General features: G+C 44.0%; 1 protein-coding gene across 1 annotated transcript in view; it reads right to left on the minus strand.

Annotated features, from left to right (window-relative positions):
• The window catches only part of sema4ba (sema domain, immunoglobulin domain (Ig), transmembrane domain (TM) and short cytoplasmic domain, (semaphorin) 4Ba), a 33,819-nt gene extending 15,604 nt beyond the window's left edge, over positions 1-18,215 (minus strand). Inside the window, exons 1-2 of the mRNA XM_076142289.1 lie at positions 18,049-18,215; positions 3,551-3,994 (exon numbers count right to left, since the gene is read on the minus strand). Coding sequence (XP_075998404.1) covers positions 3,551-3,668 — 118 coding nt within the window. The 5' untranslated portion in view covers positions 3,669-3,994; positions 18,049-18,215. The remainder of the gene's footprint in view (positions 1-3,550; positions 3,995-18,048) is intronic.
• Between the last annotated feature and the right edge of the window lie 448 nt (positions 18,216-18,663).

The following is an 18,663-nucleotide window of genomic DNA, read 5'->3' on the forward strand; positions in this document are numbered from 1 at the left end:
CGCACCATGCTGATGCCGAGAAACACCGGCGCTCCTGAAAACAGCTTTAGGAAATGAAAGCCGGAAAGTAAAAACGCTGCAAGATCAGATGAGAAGAGCTGCGTGTACGGTAAATGCGATGCAAATTGCAAAGATTACCCTTAAGGAAGAGAAAAGTATGCATGTCAGGTACTCACACAGCAGGAATCAGCAATAAGAGGCTTTAGACCAGCAGTTTATTGGGACACACATTTACATTTACAGGAAATTCCCAAATGGCTGTAAACAAGCAGTATATAAATCTGGTTGCACCTCAGCTCCCATGAATCGTCCCTTTTTCCCATGAAGACTGCTGCTGGGTGATCCAGATCTGTTGGTCAGGAAGCAACAGGAGCTGACCCTGGATTTAACCACAATAATGTCAACCAGCTGCTGCTTTATCAAGAACTCAACGCGACTCCGGCCCGCTATTGTGAACCTAGGCAGGAGTATCACAAGCGCTTCTTAACCTCGTGTACAGTCCCCCCCCGTTGTCACGCGGCGTGCAAAGAAAAACCTTTGGGATGTCCTCGCAAACACCGTGCAGAGCGATGAAAGTGTTTTTACAAGGTCTGCTGAATTATGGATCGGCTCCCTGGCGGACAGAGTGGGCCTCATAAACAGGGGTGATATCAAGATCAATGATCTGTCATCACATGATGGATGGGAAGCGGTTGCTAAGATGGACACTGGTCAGTTTACATGCCTGCATTACTGGCTCCTGATACATGACATACAGGGACATAACACCATGTTGTACTAAAAAAAGAATCACATTTAATGACTTTGTTCCTATGGCTGAAATAATTAATAATAATAATTAAGTACCAACCGCATTGAATTGATTACAACGCCGATAATGGATTAAGTTTGGTTGTTAGACGTAGTGAACAGCATTTTAACTGCACGGCTCTTGAGATGTTAATTATATTTTAACATTTAATAAACTACGAATACTTCATGAATCAAAGCGGCAGCCTCCAAACACTTTCATTGACTTTCGTTGACTCCCGCCCTTTATTAGAGTCTAGCCTAGAGTTAAACTGCTGGTCAAACTATTTTAAAGCACTGTCACTTCCCCTTGACACCGCTGTCGTTCTGACTTACTTGCGAGGAGTTGATTTGACTGCTCCAGACATGACAGCTTTGATATTATTAATCATGTTGGAACTCCCGGTGTGGTCACGTCCATGCCCCCTAAACACAATTAAAGCACAACTGTCCACACGCATGATGTTTAGAGGGTTGAATACATCAACAAGCAGAGACGGGGCGGCGTAAACCGCTTCTAGGTGCGCGTGCGTTCAAAGCGTGAGGTATAACACACTAAGCCGGTCAACGTGGCCTGTATTATAGCCTGGAACAAAAAAGCAAAGAGAAAAGCAGATGCAAGTTCCACTCTCTGAACCTATGATCCGTCCTGATAGCCGCATAATGAGAACCAGACAAGTGTTCACACCATAACACACATACAAATCCCTATTCATTATTCATGGCGGATTACCCCTCTTCATTAAGGCAGAGGCAGGGTCTATACAGGAGAGGGAGAGAAAAAGAGAAGGGGGAGGGCCAGTCTGTCTAGGAAAATGTTGCCGGATAAAAAAAAAGAAGCCTAGAGGGTCTGGCATACCTCTGCCACAGAGGTTAAAAGCATGCAAACTGTCAAGCTAAACTGGCATCCACATAGGATAGAGAGGGCCAGAAACCATGACGGGGCCGACCGGTTTCTACTGCATCAAATCCTGCTCCCAGAAGGCCCGCAGCTCTGTATTCCTGCTTTGATACAGTAAACACAATGTGACAAAGACTCTTCTAAAGGGAGGCTGGGAAATATCTGTGGAGCAGAACTGACATTAACCACCGCAGGTAAACCGTTATCACGAGGCTCTGGTAACCTTCATGATCAGGATGAAGCTTGTTTTTTGTTAAGTCTTTTCCCAGGACAACAGCATGCGGTAGAGGAATCCTTGTCTTTTTCACACAGGTGTCTCCCTCAATATATACAGTATATTATATCAAATCCTGGCGCTTCTCCACTGTCAAACCTAAAGCATACATTTATACACAGTAATGCCCATGAAGTGAAACAGCTTATAGTCAGGCAAGGTAGGTCAGTAGGATAAGATAAATTGAAGTTTTATGGGAAATGTACTTTGATGTGTTGTAAAAGCTGGATTACTTCCTGTATGAGCACTCGCAGAAAGGTCACTGCCTCTCCAAGTTTAAGCGAAACTAGACTACAACTCCGATAGTACTACGCAAAAATAAATGATTTACAGCAAACTGAAATAAAATTCAAGATAGAAAAGTGATCCTCCCTTGGCCTCGGCTGTGCAGAAAGCATATGACATGTGGGTTTTGCATGCTTTATGGTGGTCTTCCAACACTGGCAACATGCCCTCAAAGCTAATCTCTCTGTCAGGCAGAACAGGGAGAATCAACTCATCTTTTCAGTGAGTGATCGATGGGGTGTGTTGCTTTGAAACGCACCACCAGGGCTGAGCTTTGGGCTTTGTTGAGGCTGGCAGGGGCGAGAGTGAGCGAGAGAGAGCGAGAGAGAGAGAGAGAGAGAGAGAGAGAGAGAGAGAGAGAGAGAGAGAGAGAGAGAGAGAGAGTGTGAGAGAGATTACCTGTTGGTATCAAGGTCCAACACGAAGAAAGGTACAAGCTCAGGCAAGCGTGGTGGCTGATGTATTTGCCTGTATCAAAACTGTCCCTGCGCAGAAACTCCTACATCTACCCCCTTAATAAGAGAGATCCATCAACACAAGCCAAAGAAACTGGCATTGGCTGTCTCTTCAAGCTCAAATGATGCTTGAACATGAGTCACTAACCGCAGATTAGTCCTCTTAAAGCCCCGGGTGATCGTCCTCATCTATTATTTTGATTCATTTATCCAAGTAATTCTGCAGCGGGGTCGTCGGAAAATAAAGAGACGCCGAGGCCCATAAAATATTTAAAGCCAACCTATGTCATCTGAAATCCTTTGCTACATTTGATTAATTGCATGAGTGATGATGATGTCACTACTTGGCACTGGTGGCCATTAGATTATACGTGAACACGAGAGGAAGAGAAACCCGTTGCACAGCGATGAGATGTGAATCTAAACACAGCTCCGGCTTATTTGAAGAGAGAAATTGGCAAGTTTGCATAAATACAAACAAAATAAGCAAATCAACACATATAGAACATATGAAATACCTCAGGGTGCTGTCAGAGGGTCTCTTAACTTTGTAACTGGGACCTGCAGGTACTTTTCTTCCACTGTTTGTTTATTCACAGCTTGTCAAGGGCTCCTGTTCATGTAAAGGAATTCACACAAGCCTCTATTGAAGCCCCAGGCACCCCGAAACTTCAACATCAACCTCCTGCCCCATAAAGTAAAGGAATGACGTACACGTGTTGAGGTATACACAGTCGACAGGCGTCTCATTCAAGGGTTAGAGCTTAGGGGCGAGAAATCCCCCCACGTACAGCAGGTAAACAATGACATGGCGGATCTATATGGAAGCAAAGAGATGGCACTTACTGTAAGAGAAGGTGAGGCGTGGAGTCACGTCGTTTTCTGTGACGGATGTGTGGACGTAACCCACAAGCAGGACGGTGTAGGCGGGGAGACAGAGCCAAGCCATACTCAATGTCCACATGGCTCCTCGGGACCGCCGGCCAAAAATGCAGTATTTGCCTTTTAGGATCTTGCCGAATTCATGAAGAGAGTCTTGTTCACCCTCTGTTTATTTTCCTCTCTCTCTCTCCCTCGCTCCCGCTGTCTCTCAATGCAGGTCTGGGCTCCTTGAATGGAAGACCTGTGCGCTGTTGTCAAAAAAGTGAAGTCGGGGCACTCCTTCAGGGCGGGCAGACAAAGCCGGGGTTCGGAATGGAATGGAGACCTCTGACCTCAGAAGAAGCCTCTCAGGACAGAAACGCTCCTCCAGTCAGCTTCCATGTGTACGCCAACACGGCAGGGTGAGATCTGTAAAAGGTGCACAGAGGGAACATTCATTCAGATTTGTGCGCTCTATAAACAGCCTGTGGGGGTGACTCTCCTTGTAATGGAAACTGGCAACAAAATACAGCACAGCGCGGCGCAGCAGAGACTGAAACCTTAGTGGAGTATTACACAGCTCCAACGCAAATCAAAAAACTCCTTGTTATTGACAGAACTCTGCATTGAAGGCCGTCGTCACCTGAAAACAACAACTCTGATCATGTAACAGTCATGAGAAAGTGCATTTTGATCATATCTCAAGCAAGAAAAGTGCCTGGGGATAAATCTAAACCTGTTCTCTCCTTCGTGAGAATCCATCTGACCTTGTCACCACACGTTACCGTACGTACATATTTGCGGGTGATTGGCATTGTTTTCTGTTCCTGTTTAGAGAGGTGAACGAGCTGTACAACGCCGCATTAACGGCTTATTACGTGAATGAGTGTGTATTGCAGGATGTTTTTGTTTAGGAACAATGGCCAGCTCAGGTTAATTTGATAGTGGCAATACCTGACAAACAGCCTTTACAAACACACTGCACCTGTTTCTTTGCTGATGGTAAGTCGCTATTTTCTTGGAAAGTTCACGCGCGATGCCAATGAAAAGGTGTGACACCTAGACGACAGCTAAGATTACAGGAACTAGCTGAACTGAACCGATTTCCTAGCCTTGAAATTAGAGGAACTGTGCATAAGTTTACTTTTCAGGACCTTGTTAGTCGCTTCAATCATCATAAGTATTTAATTTGAGTTGTTTTTGCCGCTTTTTTACTGTGGCGAGAACAACAGATGAACACATTCCGTCGCTTGTGGTATAAATAGTAGAACAAAACCACAAGACAACTGCTATTTTAATAGAGGAGTTAAGAGGCACACACACTGATGCTGATGCACTGAACGTCAAGTCAGATGTGGTGGGAATTCAATACAGATATCCCACTTACATCTGCAAACACTCCATTACAGTTGCCAAAGGGAGAGCTTCATTAAAGTACATCCGAGCGATATTCTGTTGATGTGAGGAAAGGTAATCAATGATAAAAGGTAGTGTAGCTATTCCTGGCTTTCATGACTCTTGTAGTCAATAGGCTGTCTGACACAAGTCGCAAACACAGACATTCCCAAATCTGAGCCGGGTAAATGACATTTCTAAAAGCAGGAATGCCACCGTAAAGAGAACACGAACCAAAGGGGGTAATTTCAAATCCTGTACTGACACGAAAGAATTACACAAAGGAATAACAGACGGTGACAGTCGTGCCACCTCAGCCTCCCAGAAGAGAGTGTTGAGGAATAACAACACACAGTGAAACGAAGGACAAAGGACAACAATCACAACTTTATTACACGTTTGCCCCCAAAAATACTGACTGAAATATAATAAATCAATACCAACAAACACATTTTAATGAAATTAACTACCTACACCTTTTCTGGCTCTGAACAAGGTCAACTAGACAACTAGAAAAGTGGTATTTCTGTAAGTGTTAGACACCTGGAAGTTATTCCACAACTGACAAATATTCAACAAAGGTTCATTCAAATTAGACCCGGCTAGATATTAATGTCGGTGCCGATAAAAGTCCTTGAATTATGATATGCCGGGGGAAGATGCAGCAGAAACTGTGGAGTCAGCGGGAAAGAAGCAGGTGAGTCAGTGTTTTCATTCAGTAAATGAAATTGTAAAATCAAAAGGGCTACCTTCTGTAGCAGTGTGTGCCAAACTATGTGGGAAAAGTTATGAAGGGCACCAGAATTTTGTCCCACAGTCTGATCTGATGACAAAAGCAGACCAGGTTAGGACAGGCTTATACTTTAAACTCTGGACCGCATTTCCAATCCTTTCTCTCTGCCAGGAGTCTATGTGATGTCATTGGACTGTAACGTGTTACAGACAGAGGGAGGAGCTGCCACAAGCATCATTAGTCTCTTTTGTGCGGAACAATCGCGGAGTGAGACGGCACTTGACCAACAAGCGGTGTGGCTCGCATCAATTCTGGGTTTGTGTGACAGTCCGGGGGGAAAAAAGAGAACCTGCATGCATCAAACGCGATCCAACCGAGATACGAAGAGGGCCCGACTCAGTGTGTGAGAGAGAGAGAGAGAGAGAGAGAGAGAGGGCGAGAGAGAACAAGGGCCCTTCTGATGGCAAAGGAATCTATATGCAGCTCTACACTTCACTGCTCTCTCCTGCATGATGCATAAACTGAATCATCCCTTTCACAGCCTCACTGACCTGACAGTGTGCTCTGATACTGCTGTCCATTATAAATCAAAGGTTTTTTTTATATATATATCACTTTTAAATCCTACAGCATCGGCGCCCTAGCTTTTGGAACTTGTATCACAACATACAGTAGACATAGAGCCTGTTGAGCTGGAGAGAGATCACATGTCATTGTTGTTCAAAAGGTATTTGCTCATACAATTGGACATGAGTAATGCTTGACAGACAGCTTTGACAGACAATGACTAAGTCAAACATTTGCACTGGGAGCAAAACCAACTGACTCTAATTCAATAGACCGTAACTAATTAATTAATCATTCTAATTAATTAAGGTAAATGAATGACTAATAAAGACAGCTGAAATGTTTTGAAATTACATTTTGTTGGAGGTGTTGGGCTTGTGTTTATGGAATAACATCCTAAAGATGAACCTACAGTAAGTATAGTGGGTATCATTTGTAGACAAAGGCACTTCAAGGTATAATCTGCTGATGGAATAGATTTTATTTGATGTGATAACAAACTCCGGAAATAGTTTCTGATCTTTCGGTTCTGTTAGATGGCACAAAAGTCTATGTTGCTTAATTTGTAATCTTTCTGTTCCTGGTTAGATTAATTAGTATTTACTATTCTGATCAGTTAAGATGTTAATTTTTAAATCATTTTTAAATCATTAAACACATTTGGGGGTGAAACAAAAAAATGATCATTTCCTTCCCTGCATGTGGCTGCAATAAGAAAATGTAATACACAGCCACTGTTTCCCTACTTTCAAGGGAATGAAGCTGGCAGAATACAGTCAGCCTTCATGCAAAGTTGTATTTAGTAATACGACGCTATAAAGCTTTCTCGTAAAAACTTATGAGCAGTTCATGTTGTGAAATCACACATTATCTTCCCACGTCACGGGGGATTGTAACACAAAAGAGGAAGTAGCTTTGTATTTACCCAAGTAGGGACATTCCCTGTAATCTTTAGCAGTCATTGCCTGTAATACATCTCTTGGCGTAAAACCATAACTATAGATCACTGGAAGGCAAAGCCCGTCTTGTGACAGCGCCACTTACTGAAAAAAGACTGAGTTATATAAATAGCAGCGCTGCTTATGCTACTGAAACAGGTGGCGTGGCGGTTACTATTTGCCATTTGAGTGGAGTGGGAGGGGTCGAGGCAGCTTGGATTCCACACGCAGCCCGACTGGAAAAGTGTTGACTGATAAATACGACATCTTGGCATGTCTGTCATCTTAAAAAGCCACCTGTACACAAACACACACACTCATGATGGCCACCTACGTCAAGCCACTTGGACAACCCAGGTCACATGCTCACAGATGTGGCCTTCAACCTGATCGCCACCTCCCCACTCCCCCCGCCTCCTGCTGAAGGACTCTCAGATGTGTGAAGGAGCAGATGTGAGACGTGGAGGGTATCATCTATCAGGAGAGGCTTTAACGGAAGAGCAAGCCTGCACATATGGACAGAGCAGCTGATTGGCCTTAGCGAGCAGTGGGAGAGTAGTGTTGACACAGTTCTACAACGTGTCACGCTACTTTCTCTGCTGATTTCACAAGCGCTCACCCATATCTGTAGATACTCATCTGTGAGTAAGGCACAAGAAACATAAGTAACAAAGCTGAAGTATCAATGACGGTGACTAAGTGACTACGCGAGAAGTTTCAATGCAGAGAGTAATTCAGACATTGCTCTCATTACGGCAATTAATTTTGTGATTCCTGTTTAAGTGATTCTGCAGTTCCGCTTGTGCGACAGGAATTCTGCAGGCTGTGTTTGTGATTAGGTGACTGTGTTAAAAAAAAAGGAAAAACCCACTCCTCTCCTGTCTTCCCTTCCCCGACCCATTTTGAGCCCAATTCCCAGACCCAGCTAAGAGTAATTAATGGCTCATTCATCCCTGAGTGAACCATCCCGCAGTAATTACGACCATATGCTATTCCAAAGACTTTTAATTGCACAATTAAAATCTTATTAAACTATTGAGCAGAGATAGGAGACATTTTGAACTTAAGGGTTCAGTGGAGTTAAAAATTCATCAAGCTTCCTTCACCACTTGGGGTTTGTGACACTTGGTCAAAGGTTGAGCTGACTGCATGAAATTCTTCACTTCCTCAATTTGAAGCCATCAGTCACTATTGATAGATTATTGTAATATATGGCCGTGAAAGTGGATAAGAATATTTCATCATTTCTGTCTTTTGAAACCTATATATTCTCCTAAGTCAAACTGGTCTTTGGAAGTGAAAATATTTGAAATGATATTCCATTTCATTCCATTTCTCCTGTGTGCAAATTTCCATAACAGATGTGAAAGCCAGTCAAAGCAGCTTGCTGATGAAATGTAAAGTAGCTGAGCAAGGTCTGTCGCCGGGCCTGGTATCACTATCAGAACTGAAGTGGGCCAAAGCAGACCAGCAGGGGCTCTGTGACAGAAAGGGAGGGAGGTTCAATAATACTGAGGCTGCAGAACACACAAGGAGACTGTGGAGACTGTATCATCTGGAATTAGGAATGCCAATCAACTTATCAAACTCACATTTTCTTTTTCGGTATTTGGACAAAGGGGAAACTTTAGTCTCACCCGTTCAGATCTGATCCGTACTGGCGTTGTGAGTTTCCATGCTTAGCTCTCCTTTTTTTATTCTTGCACTCGAGCCAAATCTCCCTGTCAAAACACATCGGAGACATTATTAACCTGGATTAAAACTTTCTGTGTTCCATTTCCTAATAAACTCCGAACACAGTGAATAACTGAGGCACTGAAGGAGAAGTCGGTACGTCCTGCTGCACTCGGATAGGTTTCAACGGTCCAGTGTAAGGCGATACACTTTTAGGGAGGTAGCCTTCCCTGTATCTTGCTGAATGGCCCATTTCTATTCCACAGTGTGTTTTCCTGTCACACCCTATATTGTGAAAGGTAACACCTCCACTACACCTGAAATACTGCTAACTAAATGGCTGCTTCAGGAAGGACACCAAACCAACACGTTACAGTTATATAAGCTGTTGATTGAGTCTAAGGAAATGCTACAGATCAATGACAATGATCACACTTCTCCAGGGTGGATGGTTGGATGTGCGACATGTTAATCCATGAGAAAGTGCATAAATTGATTATGAGCAACACAGCTAGCTCACTTAAATACTCTGGATTGAAACATTCTGCTGAAGAGAATCTTAAAACAGATATAGGCTAGCTTTAGCTTAAGCATAAACTATACTATTTTATAGCAGCCATCTCTATGAGCGGCTAGGAAAGTTTACCTTGTCGGGTCTCTTTGCTCTCCCTAACTGTAGTCTCAGCCTCAACTTGACTATATTTTCAGCTAAGATCACCAACATTCACTGTCTCCCACATCTGAAACCAGACTAGGGTGTTCAGTGGCACACATGTACAGTAGTCACTTGATAGTAAGCTTAGTAACAGCTCAGGGACTATTTAAAGAAAGTGTGTGAGCATATGCAGTATAGTCATCAAAAGCAACCGACGCATTAAAGATTTTTATGGGAGAAATAAAAACGGACAGTATTTTACTTTTTAGCACGGTGGATCTGGACAGCTCGTGTTTTTATAAGAAGAGTTGGCGTCTGCCAGGCGCAGGTGAGGAGATCTTTCTGGCTGCTGTAAGTAGGTCAGGCCTGTTGAAACATTCACGTCCATTCTCTAAACGCATCCATTTGTCAAGATTTATCTGGGCAAAACGTCTCTCTGGAGTGAAACAGGAGTGAAACATTGACTCTTATAAAGATGATTTATCTGGCATGTTCTTGTTTGGCTTCAGTTGTTGTTTTTTAAAGGGGGGAAGGGGGCGGGGCTATGATGAACAGCTTAGGTTAAGGTTACATATTTACAGAAACACTCAAACTGTCTAACAACGCTGAGCCTTCTGGGACTGTTATTTGTATCGATAACCCAACCCGACATTTGACTTGAACTTACCATAGTTTCAAAAGAATCAACAGGTTTACTTTGATCCAATCTAATTAGTTTGATAAACAGATGTACTTGGAGAATTACACCAAACACTCAGCACACAACAGCCAGATCCTTCATTTGAAGATAGAGATTGTGGATTTGTGCTGCCTTAATATTTGCTGCCCTTGTCAATCCGCGAACCATTCAAGTGGCTGCGAACCATTGAAAATTTGTCCACTTTGTAATTGATTAGGATGGTGTGACATCCATGAAAGGCCGTAAACAAAGCAGCATGGCTGTTCCCCCTTGATGTCCGCAGTGAGAAGCTGCACGCATTCCAGTAGCTTAGAGGCTTAGACAGAAGCTGGGGCTACAGGCCATTGGGTAAAGAGCTGAACACATCCATCACTGTGCGAAGACTGATAAAAGACTCGCTATGTCAGTTTCTCAACATACTCACTGATGACACAGAACACTGACATGCCTCTAGCGCAACTCAGTGTTTTCCGAGTGTGTGAAACACATTTCTGGAACGAGCAAAATGATTCAACGCAAAATGGTCGCACGAGTCTGCCGCTCGCACAGAGGGGTGATACGCTTCTGAATGGGCTAAATGATGGCTTGTGTGTTTAACTGTACACCCATTAAATGTGTGTTAATGATCTTGGATTGCCTTGTTAAGCTACACAAAACAAACCTTGGTTAAATTAGTTTTTTTTACAATGATGCATTAGTCGCTAAAATATCCACTGAGAGCTAATCAATCCCTGAAAGCTTCCTGTACGCAGCTCGGAACTATAATGTGACTTCCTTTTCTCTTAAAACCTGCAAACTATTCTGTGAATGTCTTTCCAGAATGTCTGTTTTTGAAATCTGTAGCAATGGCAGTCCAGTCATCAAAAGGAGAGCCGTTATTGATCACATTATAAAGCCTACTGTGAATTAAATATGTCGGAACTGGTTTAAGGGCTGATAAAGTCATCAGTCAAGAGGACTTTGTGGGTTGACTGCATATTCTTAAAATAAAATAAATGCTATAAAGATTGAAGACTTTGAATGCAGGCTTCACTCTGCATGATAAAATGCACCTTGGGAAGATGCAGATGAGATGAAATTCTCTGCGAACACAATATTGCACCGACATTCTTGACACTCTCTACTACATCTAAAATATGCGAAGGAAAGCAGCAGTCGAATCTGCCTCGTACTCTTTTTCTAGCACACAGACTGAATTTTGAATATCTTAAGGGGAGTGGCCGTCCTCCTTTATGTGGGGTCCGAATCAGGGGCAGCTACCCCCCACATTCGGTGACCTCACTTAGTAAGGGATCAATAGCAGGCTGCACATTCTTTGCTCCGAGTCTTAAGGAGTCACTTAGGGCGTTGGCATCCCAGCCATCCCAGCCATCTTCTGAATCCTTACAATGCCGATATTTAGGGTAAATTCCGATCATTGACACGCAACGTCCAAGACGACCAGATTTGACCTGCGAGGGCAGTTTATCTGGAAAACCATACGGGGGAGAAGAAGCTTCTGTCACTCAAAGTATCAGCCCATACCCCAGGCCAATAAGTCTTCCAAGTGCATATATGTCAAGTCAGCATTGCTCATTTTGGTTTTAACTTTACAGGTTTATTCTCTAGATTTGGCCCTGTGGGATAAATCAGACTGTGTGCGGGTCTAGCATGCCGCAATATGATGGGGCCCACAATGATCCCGAGGATAATGACTTAAAGGCTGACTGACTGCTTTATTTAAGCAGACAAGCATAATAAGGGGATTAGCAACCTATCAGATGACAGAGTTTAGTGAACTTGGCAGTGAGTTTATGGGTAGAGAACTGTAAATCATGTGATGTGTTGACTGTATTTGTGTATAGTATAAATTAGATGAGGAAGAAGTACAAATATACAGGATACCCGTTGCAGCTCAAACAATCTCAGTTGGTTCTGGTAGAGTGGTGGTGTTCACTTCAAAAGGACCCTTGAAGTTCATGTACCTCTTTGTTTGTAGTGAAAGAAAACCCACACTGGTGCGCACCTGAGATCCAATCAGAGTCCTGACACGTCCACACAGCTCCCCGGCCCCCGCGGGCTGGATGCGTGTAGGTGGGAGCTGATGTCATGGAGAGATGGAGGTGAAATGATCTGTTACTAGAAAGCTGAGCCTCTTCACTGTGATATAAGAGCCTACAAGACACGTCCTCAGACATCTTCACCTACTTTCGCAGCTAAGAGGTCAGCACCGATTGAACTACATGCTTAGCTCCAACCTATTTACGAACACGGAACGTGAAATGAGCGATTTCCACGGCGGGAATAATGAGCCGTCTTATTTTTTTACCCTGAGATGTTGGTAAGAGTGAGGCAAATCTGCAAAAGCTCCAAATATTCCAATGGATAAAGCATTTGCCTCTTTAAACAGGAACGGTTCCAAATGGCCCAAAGCCCATTAGATTGACATAAACCAGTTTAGAGAGCTGGGAAAGTGGTTAAACAAAATATTTACATTTTTATGTCTGCAAAAATTCACCCCGCTGAAGTGTCCCCGAGCAAGTCACGGAATTCCGACAAATCCTAGCGTCCGCTCCGTTGCTTATGTGGGGGCTTTGACCTTCCAGAGGAGTAAAGACGTAGATCCAACATATTATTTATAAATTGTGCGTTTTAAGCTGATGGATCTCCTATGGGAATGGGCTGAATAAACAGATGCTTGTTTGCTTCGATCACAAACTAAACCAAACTGGTGGGGAAGCACAAACAGCACACTTCAGTTCTCTGCATTTGTCTGCGTCACTGCTTGGAAAACCATGCTTTGTGTGGTTTCGTTTAAATAAGGAAGTTAGGCAGTATTAGGTTAGAGCAGTGGTTCCCAAACTTTTTCCTTTCGCGCCCCCCTTTTATAGATCAGAAGTTTTTCTCATTCATTTACCTGAGGCGGTACTTATTCATGTCGCTCCTTTTCCGGTCCCGTGCCGCGCCCCCCCCCGGAGTAGCTCTGCGCCCCCTCTAGGTGTCGCGCCCCCCCCCACTTTGGGAACCACTGGGTTAGAGTATTTCTGGATATTTCTGCCGAGCTACACTGTCAACGATCCACCGGTTCAAAAAGGATTAAAATCAGGGAAGAAAATTCACATACAACACATATAACTTGTGAAAGTAGAGACAGACAAGACATGTAGTATATTATTTGTTACTATATAGGCAAAAATCAGCCACTGACCAGCAGCAGAAGTCATAATGAGGCAAAAGCATCAACAGTGTTAGTTCCTGTGAGCTTTTACTGCACCTGCATGCTGAGCAGCCAGATGTCTCGAAGCCTCGCTCGAGCCAGAGAGCAGCACATCTATAACTGTCTCCTAGACAGCCTAGACACTGGTGGACAACTGCCAGAAAGAAAGCAGAGACGCCGGGATCCGAGCCCTGCAGCCACTCACGCTTGCACAAAAAGTGCTGAAAGGGGGCCTGAAGATGGCTTGTGCCGCGTATTAATATATCACATCTTCAGTCCAAGTTGATGAATTATTCAGACGCCACTATCTACTGTGCCTCTCACCTATAACATCTGCCTGAGCAGCCGGTCTTCCAGGTCCGGCTTGTTCTGCCAGAGGAAGCTTTTAGTCTGATGCTGTCGTGGGGTCTCTGTTCCACTTAACCCCCTTCCTTATCTCCATTTCTATCTCAAGCACTAGGGACATAAAGCACTGGTCAAAACAGATTATGTTACCGTTGCTATAAAAAGATCAGTTTGTGTGTAGATGTTTGAAAAGAAAATATCTTCTCGTAACAATCTCCCGAGTCTGAAGCCGTTACTCAACACGGGGGCTAAGTGAAATCAGATTTTCCCCTGCATTACCATAAAAGGCAGATGCAGGAGAGCTACGGACTTTGAAGCACAGAACGGAACAGAGCAGAGCCGGATGGATCCACAGTGTAAAAGCGAGGAGTCTTCGTGCTGGACATTATGTGAACACTGCAGCACTCGTTGGCTAACTGCTCTGTTTGTGGATTCCAGCTATGCGTGACATGACTACATACCGGCATCACTCTACCTTCCTGTCATCCTCCTTTGCACATTTCTCTTTCCTAACTATCAACAAGGAACATGAGGAACAGGCGACCCAGTGCTATTCCCGTCCAAAGTTACCGAAGTTGGGTAGTTGGGTAGTTGGGTTGCTATCTCCCTAACTATCTCCCTTTTAGTCACTTCTAACAGAATGACGGTACTGTACACAAGGGCAAGGCTTGTTTACAGTGAGGTAATTAGATGTTTGTGATCAGCGGGTTGCTGTTGGAATGTCTAAAAGGGTCAGAAGCACCATTAGCAAAGTAAAGGGCACAACCTGGAATGTTCCGAGATATCAAATCGCAGCAATGGGGGGGAAGGGTCGCGTTGCTAAACAAGACTTTGAAGGCTCATTCCATTAATCAAAGCAACTGTCACACTCGTGTCAAGAGGCACACTAACAACAGTTAACACTCACTGTGTGTTACACGTGTGTGTTCAAAGTTAAAAGTATAGATGCGCACATGCCTTTGAGGGTTAAAATAGAGGTGAGTAATTATTCATGGACCTAGAAAAAAGGAACAGGTGTAAGGGTGACAGGGGAGGTGGAATCTCGGAAAACACAATTTTGCGATTTCTCACACCAGCACATGAGAAAAGTGCTGACATGCGTGTAAACACACTCCACATGGCGATTCAAAGCTGTTCAACAGCCGTGTGTACAGATAAAATAAGGCATTAAGTGAACAAGGCGAGGCCCCCGGAGTGTTTTGTTCCGTGTTTTTGGTGTGTGTCTGATACGGGTTAAAGGGCATATCTGACGTTCTTTTGAGACGTCGGAGTATAAACAGCAATTTGGACATTTTCCATGTCCGCAGTCGTTTCCCACATCGTGGCACAGAGCGCGACTGGGGAATAAACAGAAGAGCCTGCTGTGCTCCCAGAATGCGTGTTTGCAGAGTTCCCATCAGTGAGTACACAGTAACTGGACTCCCTGAAGGCCTCTGTTTAACCTTCGGGTTACAAGTGGCTGGTCACTCCACACAGCCCCCACCCCTCCTTTAACCCTTTAGTCACTCGTTGCAGTCGTCGCATTCAGATACAAAATAACTTTGGAACTGCTTTGGAACCGTTGCTAAATTTAAAAACATCTGCTAAACAGGATATGAGAGACATCAACGAATAGTGACAAATAAAAACAACTTTGAAAAATTGTTCCTTTGCCAAGCCACCGTGCTAAAAACAATGTACTTTTGGAGTTATTGTAAAATGTATAACACTTTAACAGAAGATTACATATCGAGCAGTCTTACTTAAAATGTATTCAGACAAAAATCCTCAGTAATTAGAGGAAACACACACACACACACACACACACACACACACACACACACACACACACACACACACACACACACACACACACACACACACACACACACACACACACACACACACTTTCACTGTACGATGCCAAACCATATGGTACAGGCACATGCACAGAGAAAGAGTGGACCTGACTCTGTAAACAGATGAAGAGGAAGGATCAGAGAAGTCTAATGCTGAGAAAATGCCCTTGGGATGTGCTGACAAAGATTGGAAACATGTGCTCCACGGGGCCAGGCCAGCATATAGGGAATTACGCTGTGACACAAGTGTGATGCTGTATGATTTATTTCTTTGTCTTTGTTTTCTTTTTTTCCCCTGCTTCAATAATCTGCAACAGGTCGCTCACTGCTTTGAGCTGCTTCACAACACAACAGCATATTTTTCTCCTCGTTCCTGGCTTATATTCTATCAGCAAACGTGATTTAGAACTAGATTTAGAACACCCTAACAACAGATAGACCACAGACCACGGCTCAGAATAGTAGCTGTGAGTATACAAACAATGGCACAATGGCACTAAGATGGATCTAAAGGAAGTTGTTGTAATGCTGAGTTTGGTCCATAAAGCCCACTTACTATGAGCTACATTGCACTCCATATATCACCTCGTAAATAAACATCTTATCCCTCCCTTTAAGGACCATTAATAGCATGATGGGGTCTGGATTTGAGGTATTGATATAAGAGGCACCATCCTTTTACCTGGGAGCCAAACCCTTGTTGACAGCATCATACACACAGTTCACTGTCAAGGCCCCCCAGTATCCAGAATGCTACTGCAAGCTGTTTTCTTTGTGGATCAAACCAAAAGAAAACACCAGGACGAGGTCAGCACACGTCGGCTTTTCCCCTAGAAAGCTGCAGCAGAGAAACCAATCTCCATATAAGAGTCTGTAGGACAAAACTCTCTCTGTCGCAAACGAGTTGGAGCGGGTTGATTATTCCACCCTCTTCTTGGTCCAAAAAAAAAGATCCATAAAAGATCCTCTTTATTCTAGAATGGGTGGATGTTTGCTGATCATTTCAGTATCTGTTTCTGCAAAAGCTTTTGTTGAAAGAGTTATCTCTCATGTCCAGCTGCCCTGTTGCACACCACACTGATTTGTGTGTGTGTGTGTGTGTGTGTGTGTGTGTGTGTGTGTGTGTGTGTGTGTGTGTGTGTGTGTGTGTGTGTGTGTGTGCACCCTCCGGACCAGATGGACTGGCCTTTCAGGGGCATATCAAGCTTCTTTGAGGCCAAATAAGATACCGGCTTTCCTCCTGGAAAACTAATGAGCATCTCTACATATTACTAAGAAATAAACGACATAATGACAAAAAAAGAACAACCTGCTTCTGTTGCCTCAGTTATCATTGTTTAAGAGCTGTTCAAGCAGAAGGTACTTGGCAGCGGATGCTCAAAGTAAGCAGAAAGAATAAAGATACCGGGATTTGCCAAACTTTACCATTTATGGTTCCTGCACATTAACTCCAACCCACGCCCCAAACGATCTGGCAGAAGTTCCCAAACTGCTGCCAAGACAACGCGGGTGAGTGGGTTTAGTTACACGCACAAACACCTGATGCCTCTGTCCCGTAGCTGCCCTGCCAACAGCACATCATGAACAAGTACCACAACACAAGAACACTTTCACTCTGCTGCTGGCTCTCAACTATCACAGACACACGCACACACACGCACACACACACACACACACACACACACACACACACACACACACACACACACACACACACACACACACACACACACACACACACACACACACACACACACACACACACACACACACACACACACACACACACACACACACACACACACACACACACTCTAAGACAATTAAGACTTCAAGTTGATATTGAAGGCTTCCACTCAGAGAGTTCCCTGGGCAGACAGAGAATGTGAGTGTGTGAGTGTGTGAGTGCACTGTGACTGGTATCTGTGGATAGAGGCCCCGCTCCCAGTCGCACGCTGACTGTGCTGGCTTAGACCTGCAGTCTGAGACACTCCTACGTACACCAGCCAGTGCGCCTCGCTATAGGAACACACCCTGGTAAATAGCTGTGTTTCCAAAGAAAATAAGTCCTACGCCAACATCACTTAATGCAAGGGTAGCAAAGGCACACGCACACACTCACTCACTCCCAAATGCAAGTGTGCAAACACACATGCGTACACAGACACGCAGTCAGCCTGGGTCTTTAATGACCCCCCTTGCCCTGCTATCACCTTGTGATAATGATTTACTGGAGACAGAGGAGTGCTGTGTGCTGTCAGCTCACACCCACTTGACTCTGTTAGGGAGAGCCTGACAACAAACCCCTTGCTTGTTTGTCTCCAGCAGGTAAATGGCAGGTTAGTATGACATCATTCCAGCAGGTAAGAGGAACGTCGGCATGCTCACATCAATGATTCATGGAGCCAAAGGCACAGCACAGTTGATGAACACAGAAGTAGGCTCTATAACAGCAGTACTTACACTCTACAGTGAACTCCAAACTCCCTTCAGATGTGCAAAAGGTCTCCGACACAGACAGAGATCACGTTCCTCCCAGAAGCGACACAAAGATTATCCACAACACAGGCGACGGCGTTTAAAGGTGTACAAGTCTGAGCTCTGAGTCTGCTGCTCTGCTCTTTCTCCCTCTGCCTGACACGCTGTCCTACTACAGCTACAGCCTGGCCACTCCACACACGCTCCTCCCCTTACACACACACACACACACCCACACACACAGACAGCGAGAGAGAGAGAGAGAGAGAGAGAGAGAGAGAGAGAGAGAGAGAGAGAGAGAGAGAGAGAGAGAGAGAGAGAGAGAGAGAGAGAGAGAGATGATTCTGACAAATCTTTGCCATATTTCTAACTGTAGTGTCAAAGCCATGCTGTCAAATCTAAGTATTATATATATATATAACATACATTTCAAATATGTTTTAGAGCATGCTGCGGCCTAATTTGAAATCTGAAAATGTTCTGCTGCCCATCCAAACCTTTAATCTACAACTCAACACATGAGAATAAGATGAAGTATTGTCGTTGTCTAATTCCAAAGTACTTATATAAAATATAAATATAAATGTATATACTCCAAAT

This window comes from Genypterus blacodes, unplaced genomic scaffold, assembly GCF_046128005.1.
Source record: "Genypterus blacodes isolate CSIRO-AG114 ecotype Tasmania unplaced genomic scaffold, CSIRO-AGI_Gbla_v1 ptg000021l_1, whole genome shotgun sequence".
Lineage (NCBI taxonomy): Eukaryota > Metazoa > Chordata > Actinopteri > Ophidiiformes > Ophidiidae > Genypterus > Genypterus blacodes.